The sequence below is a fragment of the Entelurus aequoreus genome, linkage group LG09 (assembly GCF_033978785.1).
Source record: "Entelurus aequoreus isolate RoL-2023_Sb linkage group LG09, RoL_Eaeq_v1.1, whole genome shotgun sequence".
Lineage (NCBI taxonomy): Eukaryota > Metazoa > Chordata > Actinopteri > Syngnathiformes > Syngnathidae > Entelurus > Entelurus aequoreus.
In genome coordinates, this window is record NC_084739.1 from 30,299,515 (window position 1) to 30,322,799 (window position 23,285).

Consider the following 23,285-nt stretch of genomic DNA (forward strand, 5'->3'; position numbering starts at 1 on the left):
ATGTCACTATAAAGTTATATAAGCCGTGCTTGTTCAATATTCAATGCAAAACTTGTTTGGGTCCCTATTAAATGGTTAATTTGTTCAACCTTGGCCCGCAGCTTTGTTCAGTTTTAAATTTTGGCCCACTCTGTATTTGAGTTTGACACCCCTGTTCTATAATATATAAATGAGTAGAGGTGGCCGGATTGATCCAAATGTCAATATCATTAATACCTGGGTAATATCGGTTTTGTATTGGCGCTAGGGTTCTGTTCTATTTATCATTGTGCTTTGTGGCGTTGTTCAAATATATCGTCTATTTTAGTGGTTCTCAAACTTTTTCACCAAATACCACCTCAGAAAACACCTGGCTCTCCAGGTACAACCATAATGACCAACATTAAAATACAGTATAGCATAGTAGGCCTAAGGCCCCTTCTACACTAAGGTTATACAGGGTAAATCCCACATAACCGTATCCTTGTCCACACACACACAATGGTTGTTTAAGACCCCCGTGCCCTTTCCGTCAGCCGGCGCAACGCGACCTAATACGCATGCGCGGAAAATGCACACGTCATAGTCACCTCCAGTGTTGCTTTGTGTGCAAGTTCTTAAATATAACTTATCTGAACAATATCCAGTGTTGTGGTATTTTAATTAACTGGAATCCAGTGTGCTGTGGAGCCCTATTGTAGTGAATCACACCTGAGTCATCATAAGTTAATCAAATCTTTATTGAACACGAAAGTAAAAAATGTGACAAAGAACATTTGACAACAATCCATCTAGGGATCTAGATATCTGGTCAGGACACTCCTCACTCTATTGCCTTCACCTTCATTGTCCACTTTTTTTGGTGACTTTACATACTCTGGACCTAGACGTTGAGTCTGCGACATACATGGCGGACAATAACTGATACAGTCTGCTTTGCCAGTCCAAATGCATTCAATGTTTTCCGTAGTCTTCCCTCGATGGCCAGGTAATACAAAGCACACACTACCTTTTTATTACATCCACAGGAGCCGGCATTCCCGTTGACTCTCCTTCGACAAATGGACAACATTTTTCGGTAAGTAGAATCACAGCTGACCTGGACATTGGAAAGTTCTCTTGCTGTCTGAGAAGTGTTTTATCCAAAATAGCTGCAATCGCTTTGTTATAAAAGGTATTCATGTGTGATTTCCACAAGCGTCTGTACATACGGAAGAAGAAACACGGGCATGTCTGGATGACTAGCCTCCATATTTCCAGTGGTTAGCTCCGAGTTACGAAACCGCTTTATTATGAAGCTGGCTATGGCGCGTTTTTTCTGATGTCACTTCCTGTGTGGGGCGCGGTCTTTCTGGCGTCACTTCCTCTCCGAACTCAGTTTGTAAACGATCAATTAGTCCATACAAAGCTAAGAGCCATAATTCAAGAAATACACGGCGCACTTATCCAAGTAAAAAATTGTCAGAGGAGGGGAACCTTAAACGATAGTTTAGTGTGACTGAAACGGGGCTTACGCTAAACAGTTATTCGTTTAATGCTTAGTGTAGACATAGCCTAAGTGTAACCGGTGGTCTCTTCCTTTACGTTGTGTGTATTGAATGAACACGACCGACACACTGGGTTGCTGCTCAGCTGCTCTTTGCTGACCGTATAGGAAATACAATTGTTGTCAAAATGTTTCTGCCATCGTCGAGCCCCTACACAAATAGAATAGTACAAAACAAGAAATAGTGAACTTTAAGTTCTTAACGAAACAATAAATGCACTTTTCATTTTTTTTTCACATGTACGCCTACCTCTCCCGCTATCGTGGACAAAAGGGAAGTAGTAAGGCGTGTCCAACGCATGTAAAGAAACAGGTGTCACAGCAATTATTACAGTAGGAGGGACAACAAGACAATGGTTCCACATTGACAAAACATCGAACAACCTTCAGGTATTTACATGTAACTTACACATTTTGGGTAATTATAACAATAATAAAACATTATACAATACATTATTTACATGACATAATTGACCCCGCTACACTAATATTCATAAAAAACAAGCAGATGTTTTATTTTACAAGTATATTTAATATTTTTGGTCACTGTAACATAACACACAGTTTGAACAGTAACACTGTGTTTAAATATTTAAGTGATTCTTTGGCGTACCACTACATGTAGCCCGCGTACCACTGCCAAAGTTTGAGAATCACTCAAGGCCTAGGGGTTAGATCTGGCACCCCACATCCTTATAAGTGGCCTGCAAAAACCTGCAGGAAATAATGTGTGTCAATAAAGCATTTCATTCCTTTTTGTTAAATGGATGTATTTATTCTATGTTGACAGAAAATCATGCAACAGGATATTCCAAGCACTGTTTTGGTTTTGAAAAGTAAAAACTTAAATATCTGCTTGTCACCTTGACTTACGGTTTTAAAGCAAGTTTTCCATTATATGCATAAATTGTGTATTTTTGAGTCAATAACAATGACTTAATCATACATTTATGTTCATATATATTAAATGTTACAAGCGGCCCTCAATGAAAACAAGTTTGACACCCCTGGACTTATCCAGGGTGCTTTCGCCCGAGTGTAGCTGGGATAGGTTCCAGCACAACTTTCCTGGACCCCGAGAGTGACAAGCAGTAGAAAATGGATGGATGGAAAAAGGGAAGCATTTTGTTGTTAAATTGTCCTAAAATAAGTTTGTTGAAAAACTTTGTCCTGTAAACTATTTTTTTGTGATTATAATTATGATCCACAAATTCCATTCAATGAGCTTGAAACATTTTCAAGTACAGTAAAAAAGTGTTGATATCTTTGATAGTAATAATAATAATGACGGTCTGACATGGAAATCTCATATTGCACATGTACGGAAAAAGATGTCTAAGAGCATTTTTATATTAAATAAGGTAAAATATGTGTTAGATTATAGGGCAATGCGCATATTGTATTGTACACTTATATTGCCATATATCAGCTACTGTGTGGAAGTGTGGGGGAACACATATAAGAGTAACATAAAGGCATTGTATCAACTACAGAAAAGAGCTATAAGGATTATTCATAAAGTAGATTACTTAGAACACACTAACATATTATTCATTTATTCAGGTTTATTGAAATTACAGGAGCTAGTAAAGTTACAGACATTATGTGTCATGTTTAAGGCTAAAAGCAAAACATTACCAGCAAATTTACAAAAAATGTTTGTCATCACTTCTAAGAATGAAGAGCATAGAAGAAAAGGTCATTTCCAACATCAGTATTCAAGGACAACTTTAAAACAAATGTGTATATCAGTGGTGGGGGTTAAACTATGGAATTCTCTTTATAATGAGATAAAAGATTGTAAAAATATATTCCAATTGAAAAAAATATATAAAGACAAAACAATAAAATCATATGGACAGCCATAAGTGTTTACATTTTGCTTTATATTTATTAATTTATTTGTTTTTTGCCTGTTTTTGTATTTGTTTTGTATCATCCCGTGAGGTGTATATTACTTCTTTTGTTTTTTTGTTCGGTTTGTACTTCATGAAGTTTTGCACTTGTGTTTTTTTGTTTTGTTTTGTTTTGTTTTCGTTATATTTGGATGTAATTGTTGGTTCACATATCATTAAGTAAGACTATGTATTATGTGAAGGGGGCAGGAAAATATAAGATTTTTCTTCATCCTGCTCCTTCTCAGGCATTGGTGTGTAACGGTGTAACTGAATAATTGTGTTATAATTGTCTATCAAAGATGCACATCAATGAAGGAGATAAATAAAAAATGAATGAATAATAATAATAATAATAATAATAATAATAATGGATTGGATTGATAATATAATAATATAATATAATATCCCTGTACAATATTTATTTTGTACCAAAAACTGTAATATCACGTGATATTATATATTATATTATTATTATATTATTATTTGTATTTATTGCTTAAAAGTAGGGGTGTCCAACATGAAGCTCAGGGCCATGCACAAATTGTGGCTCCTTTTTATTTCAGCCAATGGGTACCCATTGGCTGAAATAAAAAGGAGCCACAATTTGTGCATGGCCCTGAGCTTCATGTTGGACACCCCTACTTTTAAGCAATAAATACAAATAACTGTACACTCCAATCCATTTGTAAGTCTGGAGTTCTTCCAGAGAGGCAGTATTGTTTTACTGTTAAAACAAAACAAAACACAGCTGCATTGATTGTAGCTTGGTGCAGGCAGGGTAGCGCTATCTCTCGCAAACCACAACAATGAACATGATATTTACATCAATTTTGAGCGTTGCTGTACTTTTAAAATATACATTTTCTGTAAAAGTTGATAGCAAAGTATGTTACAAAAAAATGGTACTTCCTCAACACGTGCATTTTATGTGAATGAATGACCACATCGTGGAGAACTTGAATGTATGAGCCTGGGGGGAGTTCCTGAAGGCAGCACGACTCGACGTCACATCACAGTGTTGTCTTGATCATTCCAGACTTGCATTTGTGACATTCCTATCACTCAACAACATCATGTTTTTTTTCCAAAAGGGTTCCCTTCTACTGTGATATTTTGGGCCTCATGAGTTTATTGACTTAATATCCCCGTGGACACATGCTCCAATTACATGCCGCATATTACATCATCTATATTTATAAGTAATACACTGGCCTCTGCAGTGAATGACAACATGTGCAATGTCTGCATATGACATTGATTTTAAGAAGTGTGGATGACCACTGTCCTTGTTAATACATGATAGTGTCTGCTCAATAGTTTTCAAAAGGCGAATACAAGTGCATTTCAATATACGTGCAGATTGTATTAATACGTATACAATGGCGTCTATACTTGAACTTTACTTTGAAATTAGGTTTCAATGATTCACCACCAGGAGCTGAAATGTTTACATTTGTTCTCGGAGTTTGAATGTGATCTTCTTAGAAGTGTTTGTATTCTTCTGCATATCACATTAATTATAAAAAATGTGTTTTGTATTTTGTCACCGAAGAGAGCACAAACAAAACGACTGCCGATTTTTAAAAAAAGCTGCCCTACTTTTATAGAATGACTACATTTCCCACAATGCACCTCTCTGAACACTTCCGGCCACGCAGGAAAACGTCGCAAAAGCCCCTGGACAACAAACAAACGAGACGGTCGGACTGCCTGAACAGAAAGACACACATTATTAATTCCCAGTGAAACAGCAATATATTTATTTTCACGTATTTAGAGTATAGCTAGTGAATATTCATTTTAGATAAAAGTCGAACGAATTGTTCAGGCGCTCGAGTTAAGCCCCTCCGCCTCCCAGCCCGTCAAGCTATCGAGGGTGTTAGCTAGTACCAGCGCTAGTATGTGTGATCACACTGAATAATTTCACTTGTTTCTATTACTTAAACCACTCGAAAAGAAACAGTTCAACATTGACTAGTTTTTAGTGAACAGCAACGCCGACGGTATGAATAAACAAGAAGGTAGGTTCAGAGTTTGTCCATAATAATTGTTCTAATGTTCATTGATTTAAGTGTTTTCTGGTCCTTATATGTTAACCCTATACACAAATGACGACAAAAGCCCATTATCTCAATAACATCAACATTTTCTAGGACCATGCATCTCCCTTAAGACCAAAGCTGGAATAAATTAATTGGTGACTTCTGTGATACAATGTTTCACAGCACATGGAAACTCTGAGAGTCGTTTAAAATACCCTCACTATGTCGCAGCATCATTTGTCCCTTTTCTGCTCCATTTACAGTTGAAGGGCGTCCACAGAAAAAGAGTGATGGAGCTCATCTTCAGCAAAGTGCCGATTTGTCGTCGCCTGTCCTTGCCGCCTTCAAAGGTACCTGCATCCTCTTTATATGGATGGCACATTTCACCTGGAACAAGTGCCATTTTTTTTACATGCCTTTCTTTTTTGAAGTCTTCCAGAAGGAGCTTGACACCAAACACGACAAACACGAACGCCTTGTCAAGCTCAGTCGAGACATCACCATTGAGAGCAAGAGGACAATTTTTCTTTTGCACAGAGTGACAAGGTGTGTACATCGAAAATGTTTTTGTCAGTCGAGCTGAAGTTGGAAAGAAGATAAAGAGTGCGGTCACACATTTTTTGATCTGGTTAAAGGGGAACTGCACTTTTGTGGAGTTCTGCTTATAATTCACAATCCTTATGTTAGACCATAACACATACAGTCGTGGTCAAAAGTTTACATACACTCGTAAAGAACATAATGTCATGGCTGTCTTTGAGTTTCCAGTAATTTCTACCACTCTTATTTTTTTGTGATAGAGTGACTGGAGCACATACTGGTTGGTCACAGAAAACATTCATGAAGTTTGGTTCTTTTATGAATTTATTATGGGTCTACTGAAAATGTGACCAAATCTGCTGAATGAAGGATGAAGGTCAGAAGGTCAGATGAAACAAAAATTGAGCTTTTTGCTCAATTTTTGTTTCATCTGACCACATAACTTTTCTCCAGAAGGTCTTATCTTTGTCCATGTGATGTCAGATGAAACAAAAATTTAGCTGTTTGGCCACAATACCCAGCAATATGTTTGGAGGAGAAAAGGTGAGGCCGTCAATCATGGTGGTTGTAGTATTATGCTCTGGGCCTGTTTAGCTGCCAATGGAACTGGTGCTTTGGCACATGGAAACTCTGGAAACGTACATTATTCCTGCATCTGAAACACAACCCTGCAGTTGAGTGCAAAAAAATGCAACTCTTTATGAGGCGAACAAGACCGCAAAAACAAACAGACTCCCATTAAAAGACAGCTTAATGTGTGGAATCATTTACACAAGGTACCATGTATGATGAGAAAGGAACACAACACTCAAAGCGATCACTAAATCAGTCGCTCTGTACATCGCCAAGATGTGATGCACGTACAATGAAAAGGCCCGCATTTATCCACTTACTAAAACTACAGAGTCATCTTAATGTTTTACTTGATTAGTTATTTGCATAAAATGTACAATACCTGTTTGTTTACAGAAGTATTTTATTTAAGACAAAAGTTTTAAGTTTGCACTTTATTGATCTCAGTGATAAAGATTTTTATTTGTTTGCACGCAATGTGCAATACCACATTTTTGTTAACAGAAGTGATTTGTTCAAGACAGATGTATTGCCTCCCAGAGGAAGCTCTTAATTTAGTTTTTTGAAAATTATTCTGTGAAAAGTACAAAATTTGAATTTTGCAAAGAATAAGCAGTGAATGTATGGAGTGTCATTTCAAACTAATAGTTTTTAATCAAATAAAATAAAAACTTGTTTTGAATTATCTATGTGATTTTTGCATTCATTGGTATCTTAAAAAATTAGGAGAAACAATCTTATTTTATTTATTTTATTTCTAGACCATATCGCCAGGGCCGAAAACTGCTAAATGCCAGATTTTTTTTAACCTTTTATGTGTGGGCTCTGTTGCAAATATGCAACGCAAACCAGACCACTTAATTGACCACCAACTATCCTTTTTTCATTTTTAGTCTGGACTGAAGTAATGGACTACAAGTGTGAACTCAGGATGCACGATAATGGAAATTTGTTATTTGTTCTTTGTGTGTATCCGTTCTTAATGTGGTCTTTTTTTTGGATTAAAAGTGTTCCAGATGTCGAGGTGGTTTTGAATGAGGCAGATGGAAAACTGGATGGCGTGAGACAGAAAATTGGTCAAATTGCTGAAGAGCTGAAAGGAGAGGATATCTTTCAGTTTCACAGAGCATTCACTGCAGGTAAGTTTGAATTTAACACTGCAGACCTCGTTCACAAACATTATTCTATATCAGGGAATATTTGTGCATGAGAGAAATCATGAAATTTATTCATTTAAGAGACAAATTCATTGATGTGTGCAGATTAAAGTTCAACATTTTTAAAAGCAGGGTATCCGCGGGTCATCAAAAAGCATAAAAAGTCGTTAAATGGATTTTGTAAAAATTAAGACCTTAAATAGCATTAAAAGCCTGAAATACGATGTCCAGAGGCATTACAATTAATACAATTGTAGGCCAGGGCTGATAGTCAGTAAGTCAATAAATCGAACGATGAATAAAAATGAACTTAATAACTTTGCCGACAGCGACGTCTGTTTCTTTTCTTTGGCCCCAACTTTCAAACTGGATACAAAAGGTCTCAGTCTGTGCATCACTTGCAGCATCTGAGCACATTTATTTGACAGTGGAATTACTTGAACTCTTTTCAGTCACCAACAATTTTTGTTCCGGTACGTGCAGGTGGGATCTACTTCCAATCGTTTTCCACATGTTTTCCTGTGTAAGCAACCACAACTCGTGTTGACTATCTAGAGAGAGAGAGAGCTTCATGTGTGTCGTAGTGGTTGTATTAAACAATGGCATCTGAAACGACACTCGCTTTAATGTTGTTGTTGGAACGAATCATTTCGAAACAACGAAACCGCAGGAGAAGACGTTTGCAAAGATGGGCTGTGCGAACCCCGGAAATGATGTCGTATCAACGAGACCAATCACAGCTCTTTTCTTCTAACTTTATTTCAATAACAATATGATGCATACAATTACAATTACATACATACAATCCATACATGTAGGCCTGGGCCAATATTTGAAATGTCAATTAACCGACGATAAATGAAAATTAAGTTGGTAAATTTTCCAGCGTCGATAAATCACCATGTGCATGCTTCAAGAGCATTCACGCTTTTCAACGGTTTCAGCAGCTGCACACGTTTGTGACTTAGCGGAATGAACAGAAGAAGGAGGATTTTTTTATCCTTTATCAAGTGTTTTGACTCTTTGTGAAGCGAGGCGGAGCCGCGGTTCTTAGTTTCATATCAAAGTTTTTGTTTTTTTAATTAACATCCGTGTTTGGCGAGCGAGACGGTCTGCAAGAACGGTCAGTCTTTTGCATTGGTTTCTGCTGCTGCGGGCATTTGTACTACAAATAAATGGTAGCAATGCTAACCGCTTTAAAACTCCTGATGGTTTGTATTACCGTATTGAATTAAAATGATCACAGAACTGTCATTCATAACTGCACTTTGATATGGGCGGACTGACTTGCGCTAGTTTGCTAGCGAGCTTAAATGCTAACATGTAAACAACAGACATTAACATCTTTCCCCATGACGAAACGTCATTCCCGATCTAAACTTGTACAAATACATTAGTGTTTAAACAATCAATCACTCAATGTTTATTTATATAGCCCTAAATCACAGGTGTCTCAAAGGGCTGCACAAGCCACAACGACATCCTCGGTACAGAGCCCACATAACAACTAAGCGACAACTCAACAGTGAGAAGTTAAGAAACATACAAACTCTGTTCAACAGGAATTGAACTCACGTGACGTCACATAAATCGGACGTGAAACAACTGATCACCCTTTATAAATTACAAACAAAATTAACATATTTAAACACAAATAAAATTAATATGGCGCTTAAGAAGCCAGAACAATATTTAATGTTTCTTCTGCCAAGAAAGTATATTGTCTATTTGTTTTAGTTATTTAAAAAAAATACAACTTGGTTGAAAGATTTTAGTGTGTATGAGTACTTTTTGAGCACATTCAACAATACCATGATAACATTGATAACCGTGATCATTTTGGTCACCTTTACTTTATTTAGCCATTTTGTTTATTGTTTCAGTCATGTGTATTTGTATTTGTGTATTTGTATTTCCTAACAGTGACAGAACCTATTTTATGGATTTTGGTTGTGATTTTTTTTTCAAGTTAAAAGTTTTGCTTACAAGCAAAGTATATTGTATTTTTATTATTTGTTTGTTTTATTTAACTTGGTATTTAAACATTTACACTTCAATTACAATGTTAAAATATACAAGAAATACAAGGTAATTACATTTGAAAGGGTATACTTCCATTAATATAATGTATTGTCATCAGTGGTTAATTTGGTCTCAAAAAATAATGGCAATAGTATCATTTATCGGCAATAATTTGTGGGTCAATATATCATCGAACAAAATTTGTTATCGGCCCAGACTTACATACAAGTACCGGTAAACATGTTTCTAAACATTTTGTCAAAATATGTACATAGAAATGATTTTTCTAAATAATTTTCATACTGTAATTAAGAAATTGAAATCAAACTTTCACAAGGAAGAAATAAACAAAAGAAAAATGTGCATGGTACAACAAAAAAACAAAAACATAGGCATCATAATAAAATTCGTTTTTATTTTGTCTTTGATGGAAATTGTCTTTAAATAATGTCTTTTAGAGTGTGGGAAGTTTTCATGACCTTCGTGTTTTTCTTAGTCATCATTTGTAAATGCTGATGTGAAGCTTTTGTTTACTTATGTTGGATAATTAAGTGATTTACGTTCCAATTACAGTAGTAAAAACATACTACAGTAATTACACATGTGTTTATTGCGTTTCAAAAAGTTTCTTGCACTGTTATTATCAATTATTATACAATATGACTACATTAGTCTTTAATTTGGTCACAAAATAATGCTGGTATTTATCGGCAACAATTTGTGGGACAATTTATTGTCCAGCAAAATTTGTTATTGGCTCTGGTGCAATCCGCCTGGTTAAGCCCCTGCTTCTGGTGAGCCTGGGAATCAAACCTGGGGTCTTTGAATGAGAATGCAGCGTGCTAGCGACTGAGCTAAAAGCCTGAGCTTTCTACCCGATATCCAGCACTGCTCTTAAAGTTGTCAGCAAATTAGGTCTACCAACGTTCACATGGCCGAGTGACATAGCCACACTGGCTGGCCTCCAGTACACAGGCCTATGCAATTGATGGTAAAAAAAAATTGTTATTCACAATTATTTTGATTGTATAAACGTTTAATCATTTTAATTTGAAGTACAGCGGGATGATTGACAGGCAGAACCTCTTAATTCGCTAACTACGGCTAATGAACTGCATGCTTGGAATGGTACATCCTATGAACAATTTCAATTAATCAATCAATTTTGTCTATACAGACAATTGTAAGCATGGCTGTGCGATATGGCCTTTTATTAATATCTCAATATTTTTAGGCCATGTCACGATACACGATATATATCTTGATATTTTGCCTTAGCCTTGAATTAACACTTGATGCATATAATCACACCAGTATGATGATTCTATGTGTCTACATTAAAACATTCTTGTTCATACTGCATTAATATATGCTAATTTAAAACTTTCATGCAGAGAGGTAAACCACAACTAAGTCAATTTACCAAAACTGTATTAATTAAACAGTTATTAAGCAGTGGCACAAAAATTAATGTCATTTCCTAAACAGAAAGTGCAAGATTGTCAGATACATTTTAAAACAAGCTATTAGTGCACTTTTGTGCATGATGTTACTAAGATGACTTATCAAAACAACACTAAATTAAAGTGCACTTTTTGTACAGAACACCACTACAATAGTTTAAAACAAATAAAGTGCACTTTTGTGCATGATGTCACTCAAGATATGTCAATAACTGTCGAATAAAAATGAGCTGCATAATAGGAAATCAAATAGTGTATGTCTTTCGCTATGTGGTGGGTTCCTGCGGACGTTATCTCCTTCTGTTGTTAACTTTTTTTTTTCATACAGCGTTGATGTGGAAATGGTTGCTTGGGCATTTTGTGGGTGTGGCACCGAACGGAGATGTTGACATGCAGAGTTTCAAGCACTCTTCATTCTCTAGCGGGTGACTTTTCAAATGATGCTACACATTAGCAGTGCTGCTACTTTTTGTAGCAACGCTTTTGCCGCATACTTGATCACCATCTACCCGCTTGAAGCCAAACCACCGCCAGACGATGGACTCCCTGCTGTTTTTCTTGGGAATTGATTATTCCTTCATTTGTTACCAGATTCGCACCTTCTTTCTCTCGTATTACCACTAGCATCACAGCTAACGTTACTATGCCGCTACCCGTCTGCTCGGCGAGGGTGTATGACGTTGCACGTGTGACAGTATGTGACGTATGTAAGAAGGTGCGCTTGTTTTATGTCTCTGTGAGAAGGAGAGACAAGAAAGAGTGAGAAGAGCCTGTAGTGTAATGCCCGCAGCTAAAAGCAACTGCGTGAGCATGTATACTCGAATATCACGATATAGTCATTTTCTATATCGCACAGAGACAAACACGCGATATATCAAGTATATTTGATATATCGCCCAGCCCTAATTGTAAGCCATTGAATATATATAATAACTGTCTGCAGTCGGACATGGGCATTACATTTGTTTAAATGGTATTTCAAAGCATCAAATAAGATAAGCTGATACCTGCAGAAACCCCAAAAAATACGTTTTTTTTAGGCCAACACTGTGTATAAGTCGGACCTCAACAGCCAAGAGGTTAACCTGTAACATGTTTTGAAAAGATTTTATTATAATTTATATACAAAAAAATCTATTACGAGAATCCTGTTCAATCGAGAATTGATTCTGAATAAAATCTTAACCTCAAGAATCGGAATCAGAATACAATTGAATCGTGAGATGCCCAGCAATTCCCACCTCTACTAAACAGTGTAGGATAAATCTATTTGGAAACACTGCAGGCAACATTTGCATTATTGATATTACATTCTAAATACTCTACTATTATCTCATGTTATTTGAATTTGCTCTCAGTATTGTCATAACTAGCATATACAGTACTGTACAGTCTTGTGTGTGTGTGTGTGTGTGCGTGTGTGTGTGTGTATATATATATATATACATACATATATATATATATGAAGTATTCAAGCAAACATGGAGAGTCATGTTCTTAAGTACATCTGCCACTGTCTCTGTAAAGTTTACCTTTGAGCTAAATGCTGATACCACCATGCCAACATGATGATTAGCAAAAAATAAATAAATTTAAAGCAAGGCCAAATTATTGGACACATATACAGCACATTCTATGTATATTTTATATCAACTGAATGACATTCACATACTTAACAGGGGTTTTGCAGGTGGCGTAGCCTGTTTGTTTGCCTATTGATTCATTACTGAACTAAAATCAAGCTCTCTCAAAAGAACATGACATACGCTTCAATACTATGACCCCAGTATCCATACTTTGCTCTAATTGGATGGTGTTGACTGATTGTGAGAGCGTGACATTGGTGCAGGACTGCATTAAAAACAGGAACACCCTCTGATAAAGTTGTTTTTCCACTTGCATCACTATCAGTTCTTGTTTGGCGCAGCCAAAATGTCTGCAGAATTTGGAGGCAAACTGTTTCTGGGAGCTATGGTGAGCTGTTATCTAGCTCATGGGGGGAAGTCATTTTTAGATTGTAGTCACTCTGGAATCAATGCTGCATCCTCTGCGACGTGACCAGTGGCAGTTCCCACCAATTAGACCTGTTTTTCCTCTCCGTTTAAAAAAAAATCATCTTTATAAGAGCTCCCGACACATGATTTGCAGCTAATCTGGTCATGGTTTCATAGAGGAGCCATTAAATATATTGAGGGCAAAATCTGAATCTAATTGCTGCTGATAACAGGTCAGTGCTGCACTATGATAAGCACGTTTTAGACCAAGACAGTGCATACACAAGTAGTGGGGATTTTCCAAACTGAACAACTCTGCCAGTCAAACATATTCTGTATGCAGAGTGTTATGCAATACATTGTGTCTAAAAGCCCCTTAAAAGTCTTTATCTCAGTTTACGTGTCTGAGTTATCAGAGGTAATGCTGCAGTTTAATCAGAATAAATATTAGGAGTATTTTCCTGGCAGAAATAAAATACACCTGTCAGCTACGTATATAACCGTTTCTTGTCACATCCTGTCCACATCAGATTATGTCTAACTCTCCAAAACAGTGTCACAGCTACGGGCAGTTAAGTTATTTTTAGTGGTTTTGATAGAGCAAGCTTATTAGTAATAAAACAATACAGGCAGTCCTTGGGTTAAAAACAAGTTCCATTCCTACAAGTTGAATTTAAGTTGAAGATGGAACTCAGGAATAGGAGAGGAACCTTCAAAGGGGAACACAATCAGTGCTGGGATGCTGATTAACTTTTTTTAAACAATTTTCCCATAAAAAATAATGTGTATTTAAACCTTAACAGTCCCTTGAATTAATTTCAAGTTCACACTGCCACAATCATAAAATATGTATTAACTGGAGTGTTAAATAGGAATGTTTTAGGTAGAGGTGTTCTAAACAACTTCTTTACTTCTGATACGATATCGATATTGGAGCCTTGATTATTGGCCAATACAGATATTGATGAAATATAATATCAGCACAAAGAATACTTACTTTTATTATTTTATAGTCTGGAATGTTAGAAAATGTTTGATCAAGTAAAATTACTCAGAGAACAATGTTACATTTGAAAAACACTAACCTATTTATTATTAACTGTCTGCAATGGACGTATGTTGTCTTTAAGTTGAAGTAGAGTGGTAATTGTTTTTGGCGACACCTAGTGGCCACAATAAGTCATTACGTTTAGCTCATGATGCAGTAAGTTAAACGATGCAGACACGTTTGTTACTGAATACTTTCATACATGCCTCTCTGCCTTGCAGACTTTGAATGTGTAAATAATATGAAACTATAATTATTTTATACTTGTTTATAATTACAAATGTGGTGTTTTAGACTGCAACATTGTTCGATTACTCTATATGCTTAGCTCGTGTGCTTAGCTGCTCGCTCCTAGTAGCCTATAGCCTCCCATGTTTACCTTTTATAAATTACTTCACTAAAAAAGACCAACCTTGTATGCTTATAGAGGTAGAGGGCACTTAGATGTTAACTGGCTGCCCTGCTTTGCACAAGTACTGCTTCTATTGAAGCGTTGATATCGTTGATTTCAGATGTAAACCGATATAGTTCGATTTTCTATACCGGATTGGGACATCCCTAGTTTTAGGTGACGTTTTAACATCAAAGTCTCAAAGAGAAATTAACCACTATATAACAACCCCGAACGGGACAAGCGATTAGGGATGATGTTTGATAAGAAATTATTGAGTTTGAGCCTATTATCGAATCCTCTTATCGAACCGATTCCTTATCGATTCTCTTATCGAGTCCAGATAGGTTGTTGTATATGGAAGAAAACACACAATATTTGGTTTAACAAAAGCTCACTTTTATTATATAAGAAAAAAATTAAATCTAATAAATATTGATTGTTACCCCCCTAAAAAAAATAAATAAAAAAAATAAATTGACTGTTGTTACCCAAAGTATATTAAGTGGGATTTTTCAGAAAAACAAATATATACAGTAACACAAAAGCTAAAAAAAGAAATACACTTTATTGAGTTAACATTATTTCTTTATAGGGGGAAAGATGTGATGTTATGAGCTAGGGAATATAACAACTACACTACCCAGCATGCAACGGGAGTGACGAGCATGCGCGGTAGCCCCGAAAAGTGTTGTTGCATGTCGCCACCCGGCAGCTAAGAATGAGGTTATAAGCACGCTGTGAAAGTAAACGTCAAGAACACAGCCAACAGGCCTCGTCTGCATTATTTATAATTAGACAGACAACACATATACAGTGTGATTTTATTTTGTTTACAAGGAAAGAAAAACAAAAGTTAAAAAAGGGAGATATGTTGTATATAAATGTATGTGCTGCGGTTGCTTTAAGAACATTGCGACAGCTGCCGTAAAGGAGGTGCGTTGTTAGCCTGGTTGCTATGTTTCTGGTTGGTCGTAAAAGTGTTCGTCATGTGTTTGTACCCTGCTCAAATCTCTCAGTAAAGTTACTCATTGGATTATACCTTTTGTTTAGAACTTTATTACACGTGGGACAAATTTTCAAGCGTTGACCGGTCCGCAGCTACAAAAAGGTTGGGGACCACTGCTATAGTGGTCTCGATAACGGGTACAGGTTCTCAAAAAGGGATTCGAGTCCGAGGACTCGGTTCTTTTCTTATCGAACAACCGGGAAAATCGGTTTCGAGTATCATCCCTACAAGCGCTATAAGATGGATGGATGGATGGATAATGAAACTAAAATAAAGTAATCCTATTCAACCCTTGACATGCCGGACAGATGTGTAACAGCAAGAGGCATACAGGTTTTTAATGTCCTATTACTTTTATGCTATTTAAACACACTCTGTGAGGACAATAATTTTACAATTGTATAAATGTTTTCATACATTTTAGTGCTCTGTCATTTGTGTTCATCTATCTTACAGATGTTTTGTATACTTTACCTCCCTGTACAAAACATTGGTATTTGTTACAAACAATTGGATTGTTTGCATTTACATTCGCATCGGACCAGGAAAAGTCATTTTTGAAGTTAATTAATACTATTGCTCATATTGTAGTAAGCAACCAAAACATATCCTGTAGCATAACGAGTTAAATTTCCGTCTCTATGGTTGTTGTTACACTTTTCTATTTTGCCATTACTCACTCTGTTGGGTGGCATCACAAAGAAATATAAAAAAGCAAAGCAAAAATCAAAACACTTTAGTGGAGTTAATCCTTCAGATGATCACAACATTGTTTTGTTAATTTTTTCTACATTTGATGATTTATTTTAACTGCAAAAGTGTTGTTTTTATCTATGTATAAGCTACATAAGTATTACTATATATCTTATTCACAGTTCAATAGTGCAATTTAGGATGGACAATATAAAAAAATAAATGTTTTAATTTAATTTACAAACGTGATCATTACATTACAGTATTCTTTGTTTTGTTAATATCAGAGTCAGTTTTGTAAAAAGGAAATCCCTGGAAGCGTAGACCTTATGGATAGGGACCTACACCTAATATATACATCGACATGTAATATACAAAGTACAGTACACAATTACAAAAAACAAAAATTAAAGCTGCGAGCAGCATTGAACAGTCCCTCGCCCACCTTGCGCCGTGGGGTTCATGCGAGTCCGCCGGCGCGCATGACGCTTGCGGTCAAGTCACACCCGACAACCCGACCTGCCATCCAAACTTTCAGGAAGATCGGAGCATGTGTAAGGAAGTTATGAGAGTTATAATTCTTCACCTCTAGTAGTTATGCATTTGCGTCCCACCCAACACCCTGACCCACTATCAGAAAATTTGGTAAGATTGGGGCATGTGGAAGGAAGTTGTGTGTGTTATAATCTTCCCACAATGGGGCGATAAATGCCATTGCAGTATTCATGCTGTTAGGTCCCACCCAACACCCCGACCCACCATAAAAAGTTTGTAAAGATTTGAGCAGGCGGACTGAAGTTATGATAGTTATAATTTTTCACCTGTAGAGATCGATAAAGGTGCCGTAGTAGTTGTGCAGTTGTGTACCACCAAACGGCCTGACCCACCATAAACATTTTTGGGAAGATTGGAGCATGTGGACTGAAGTTATGAGTTATAATTTTTCAACCACGACGGGCCAATAAAGGCGCCATAGTAGTTATGCGTAAGTGTCCCACACAACTCCCGACCCACCATAAAAACATTTGGGAAGATTGGAGCATGTGGACAGACTTAATGGGCCTTTTAATTTCTTACAATAAGGGGCAACAAAGGCACTGCAGTAGTCATGCTGTTAGGTCCCACCCGACACCTGGACCCACCATAAAAAATTTCGGAAGATTGGACAATGTGGACGGAAGTTATAAGAGAGATAGCACTAGGGGGCGATAAAGGCGTTGCAGTATTTATGCTGTTAGGTCCCACCCAACACCCTGACCCACCATAAAATTTTTTTGGAAAGATTGGAGCATGTGGACAGAAGTTGTGTGAGTTATAATTTTTCACCACTTGGGGGGGCGATAAAGGTGCCGTAGTAGTTATGCTGTAGCCTCTCACACAACAGCCTGACCCACCATAAACATTTTAGGGAAGTTTGGAGCATGTGGATGGACGTTATGAGCGTTATCATTTCTTACCACAATGGGGCAAAAAAGGCCCTGCAGTAGTCAAACTGTTAGGTCCCGCGCGACACCTGGACCCACCATAAAGAAATGTGGGAAGATTGGAGAATGTGGACAGAAGTTATTAGAGTTATACTTTTTCACCACTAAGGTGTGATAAAGGCTCCGCAGTAGTTACTGTATGCAGATGCGTCCCACACAACACCCTGACCAACCATAAAAAAATTGATTGGAGAATGTTGACAGAAGTTGTGAGAGTTATACGTTTTCACCATCGGGGGGTGATAAATGCGCCACAGTTGTCATGCAACTACAACACACCATCAAAAAGTTCAGGATAATCAGAGCATGTCGAAGGAAGTTATGACTGTTATAATTTTCCACCACAAGGGGGCGATTTTGGCACCACTGCAGCAATGCAGTTGCCTTCCACCAATTACCATAAGCCACCATCAGAAATTTCAGGAAGATCGGAGCATATGTAAGGAAGTTACAACAGTTATAATTTTTCACCACAAGGGGGCGCTGGTAGAGTGATATTGAAATCAAGGCATGGTCAGACCCCAACTTTAAAACCTCATGTCAGTTTGGGTGAAGAACCACTCATCTAAAATGAAGGTAATGGTGTGGGACAGAAACCGCCGTCAGAAGATCTGAACTTGTGGAGCCGAGTTATTAACGTTTCGTGTTTTATTGCCAGCCATTAGATCAAAGTTTGGCGCGATGCCACACCCACATCCTGTCATAAGACGTAAACTGCAACAATTTATCATTGACATCATTTTGTATAGGTCTTTGATCACAGAAAGTGCAGAAATGGCAGTTCGAATGGTGATGGCGTGGGGCAGACTTTGCTGCCAAGCCCCGCCCACTACAAATAGATTTGAACAGGTACTGACCCATGGGGCACTTCAGGGTGTCATCATCATCATTTATACCAGTTAGGATGAAAAACTGACCTTGTGGAACTTTGTTTTTAGCGTTTCGTGTAGAAAGGCCAAAAGCCATCGGAGCCAATTTTGGCGCCAGGCCATGCCCACATTTTATGGCGTAAGCAAAATCTGTTCGCAATTTATCATCACCTCTATGTGTAGTACCTGTAATTTTAACCGGGACTTAATCGGTCAAAGTCCCTAAGAGGAGTTTGGTAAAGTATGACCCCTTTTTTCGTCGAAAAATTGCAAAAAAACCATCGTACCCAAGTGTTTGCAATTTATCATCAACTATATGTGTAGTGTCTGTAATTTAACCACGACTCGTTTGGGCAAAGTGCCGACGAGGAGTTTGTTAAAGTACGACCCATTTTTGCTCCCGAAAAATGGCCGATGGAAACCAAGATAGGTATGGGTTCTTGAGACTTTTGTGCATCCCGTCATGATGGACGTCTCCAGCGATTTTCGTTTCGATATGTGAAACTGGTAGGCGGGGCTAATTTTGTCTTAATTTTAAAGGTGGCCCTAGAGAGCAAATTTTGAAGTTTCATTTTCAGGACCCTCAAAATATAAAGTTTTTCGCCATATCTGACGCGCCTGCAAAATTTAGGGACTTTTCTTGAATGTTAAGGGCCTCAAAAAGGCGTCCAAAGCGGTGCAAGAATAATGATAACATTAATAATATTAAAGCTGCGAGCAGTGTTGAACGGGCCCCGCCACCTGTGCACCGCAGGGTTTATTTATGCGAGTCGGCCAGCACGCACAACGCTTGCGGTCAAGTCCCACTCGACACCCCGACCCGCCATCAAAACTTTCAGGAAGATCAGAGCATGTGTAAGGATTATTTTGGACCACAAGGAGGCAAATAATGCGCTGCGGTACACATGACGTTAGGTCACACCCAACACTCCGACCCACCATAAAACATTTCGGGAAAATTAGAGCATGTGTAAAAGTTAAAGATTTTTTTAACCACTAGGGGGTGGTAAAGGCGCCGTAGTGGTTATGCAGTTGCTTCCACCTACACCCCGACCCACCCACAACAATTCAGGAAGATTGGAGCATGTGGAAGGAAGTTATGATAGTTATAATTGTTCACCACAAGGGGGCGATAAAGGCTCTGCAGTATTAGCGCTGTTTGGTGCTACTCAACTCCCCGACCCACCATAAAGAACATTTGGGAAGATTGGAGCATGTGGACGGAATTTATGAGAGTTATAATTTTTCACAAATAGGGGGTGATAAATGAGCGGTAGTAATTATGCAGTTTCTTCCCACCAAACATACCAACCCACCAAAAATAATTCAGGAAGATTGGAGCATGTGGAAGAAGGTTGTGACAGTTATCATTTTGCACAACAAGGGGTCGATAAAGGTGCCGAAGTAGTAATGCAGTATTGTCCCATTCAACACTCCGACCCACCACCAAAGATTTCAGGATGATTGGCACATCTGTAAGGAAGTTATGACATTTATATTTTTTTACCACAAGAGGGCGATAAAGATGCCACAGTAGTAATGCAGTTGTATCCCACTCAACACCCTGACCCACCATAAAAATTTCAAGAAAATTGGACCATGTTAGGAAGTTATGACGGTTATAATTTTTCACCACATGGGGGCGATAAAAGCGCTGCAGTATTCATGCCGTTAGGTCCCACCTAACACCCCGACCCACTATAAAAAAATTCCAGGAGGATTGGAGCATGTGGATGGAAGTTATGACAGATATGATTTTTCACTACAAGGGGGCGATAAAAGTGGCGCAGTAGTAATGCATTTGTGTCCCACTCAACACCCCGACCCACCATCAAAAAGTTCAGAAAATCGGAGCATATTGAAGAAAGTTATGGCTGTTATAATTTTCCACCACAAGGGGGCTATATTGGCACCACTGCCGTAATGCAGTTGCAACCCACCCATTACCGTGATCCACAATCAAATATTATGGGAACAATGGAGCATATGGAAAGAAGTTAAGACAGTTATAATTTTTCACCACAACGGGGCGATGTAGGGTCGATATTAAAATCTAGACATGATCAGACCCCGACATTAAAGCCTCCTGTCAGTTTGGAGGAAGATCTGGGGCCGTACTTATCAAGCTTCTTAGAATTACTCCTAAGAAGTCTGCTAAGAGTTGACTTAAGAGTAAATAAATTCTTCGCTGAAAGCTGCACTTAAAAGTTAGTTATCAAGCGTCTTACTCACACTTTCAGCGAAGTGTAGGACTGAATCTTAAGTGTCACACTCAGAGCTGAATTACGACATTACTATGTGCCGTAAACTGAATTTTAGGTGACGTCATTTCTGTGTCCATAGAAATGACCAATCACGGAAGGGAATCCCTTGTCTAAGAATAAATAAATAAATAAATAAATATATTTTGACAATAAACTACAAAATAATACAAAACAAACTAGTCCCCGCCCGCACTCACGCTACCGCTCCCTCTCTTCTCTCGCCCACACACTCACTAATGTCACTCACCTCACACATACGCTATTCTCATAACATTTTCTTTCCAATTCATTAATTAGGCAACTAATTTCAAACTGGTGTGGGTGGCTCTATATATACTAGCCCACTGCAGCCACATGCAGAAATCAACAAGGAATCAAAAATTATTAAATCTGTGACAAAAATATTACCCGCTCTGTCTAAACGATACCGTTTGATCAGCTGCTCGTCATCAAACAAATCCAGGACATCCTTCCGCTCCCTGAACGTTCGCGCACGTCTCTATCGCCTCAGTGCCATCCCCGCTGGCAACTCCTAACCACTTAAGACACCTCTGAAGGTCTCTTAAATATCGTGGAGAGTAGGAGTGATCCTTAGACTTAAGAACGTTGATAAAAAGCTTTTATTCTTAAGTTTGAGAGTAGGACTAAATTTCGCAAATTCTCAGGACTTAAGTGTAAAATGGCACTCTTAGAAGCTTGATAAGTACGGCCCCTGATCATCTAAAGCAGTGGTCCCCAACCACCGGGTCGCGGCCCGGTACCGGTCCATGGACCGATTGGTACCGGGCTGCACAAGAAATTAAAAAAAATATTTAAAAAATATATATATATTTTTTATTTTTTATTAAATCAACATAAAAAACACAATATATACATCATATATCAATATAGATCAATACAGTCTGCAGGGATACAGTCCGTAAGCACACATGATTGTATTTTTTTATGACAAAAAAAAATACCATAACACCCCCCTCCCGGTCCGTGGGACAAATTTTCAAGCGTTGACAGCTACAAAAAGGTTGGGGACCACTGATCTAAAGGGAAGTAATGACAGTTTGATTGGTTATGGCGTGGGGCAGGTTTCGCTGTTTGGCTCCGCCCATTTCGAATGGCTATGAACAAGTACTGACCCATCGGGCAGTTCTGGGTACCAACAACATCATTTTTACTAGAGATGTCCGATAATGGCTTTTTTGCCGATATCCGATATTCCGATATTGTCCAACTCTTAATTCCAGATTCCGATATACCGATATATACAGTCGTGGAATTAACACATTATTATGCCTAATTTTGTTGTGATGCCCTGCTGGATGCATTAAACAATGTAACAAGGTTTTCCAAAATAAATCAACTCAAGTTATGGAAAAAATGCCAACATGGCACTGCCATATTTATTGAAGTCACAAAGTACATTATTTTTTTTAACATGCCTCAAAACAGCAGCTTGGAATTTGGGACATGTTCTCCCTGAGAGAGCATGAGGAGGTTGAGGTGGGCGGGGGTTTTGGGTTGGGGGGTAGCGGGGGGGTGTAATATTTTAGCGTCCCGGAATAGTTAGTTCTGCAAGGGGTTCTGGGTATTTGTTCTGTTGTGTTTATGTTGTGTTACGGTGGGGATGTTCTCCGAAATGTGCTTGTCATTCTTGTTTGGTGTGGGTTCACAGTGTGGCGCATATTTGTAACAGTGTTAAAGTTGTTTATACGGCCACCCTCAGTGTGACCTGTATGGCCAGACCTAGGCATTCTGCGGCCCCGCGGGCCGCATCCGGGCCCTTTGTACGTCCCTGTCCGGCCCGCGTGAGGCCAATTATAAATGACAAAATAAATAAAAAAAAAAACATCTTTGTCGTGCGTGCAATACAACTGTGCTGCTTTTATTTTGAAAAGTGTTATATGTGCGTATGTCCTGTGAGGGAAGGCGCACAGCGACAAGTGATGCCCGGTTATCCCTGAGACGCTAAAAAGAGAAAAGTGATGACGAATGGCGTGTTTTAAAAAAAGACATGGACTGCCAAGTAAAGGTAAAGCGTGTGCTTATTTGTGGTACACACGTTGCTGTCTTTAAAGAATATAGTGTAACGACCTGCTGAAGTAGATGTTGTCTTCTTCAGTTGCGTAAATGAGAAGTGAGGAGACGTGCGTGTGGAAGGAACGAGATATGTTGAGCTGTGTTAGTATAGCTTGCTCAATAAAAGTTAAAAAGAGCGTCAGACTTCGTGTGCACTTCTTCTGGACGCTACAATTGGTGTCAGAAGTAAAACATTTCGCATACTGCACTGTTTGTGTGCTACATCATCGGGAGGTACGT

General features: G+C 38.1%; 1 protein-coding gene across 5 annotated transcripts in view; it reads left to right on the forward strand.

The window, feature by feature from the left end:
• The first annotated feature begins 5,065 nt into the window (after window positions 1-5,065).
• The window catches only part of LOC133657336 (disrupted in schizophrenia 1 protein-like), a 189,672-nt gene continuing 171,452 nt past the window's right edge, over window positions 5,066-23,285 (forward strand). For all 5 annotated transcript variants that reach the window (XM_062058538.1, XM_062058537.1, XM_062058539.1 and 2 more), the window contains exons 1-4: window positions 5,066-5,444; window positions 5,729-5,815; window positions 5,897-6,011; window positions 7,587-7,717. In XM_062058538.1, coding sequence (XP_061914522.1) covers window positions 5,429-5,444; window positions 5,729-5,815; window positions 5,897-6,011; window positions 7,587-7,717 — 349 coding nt within the window. In that variant the 5' untranslated portion in view covers window positions 5,066-5,428. The remainder of the gene's footprint in view (window positions 5,445-5,728; window positions 5,816-5,896; window positions 6,012-7,586; window positions 7,718-23,285) is intronic.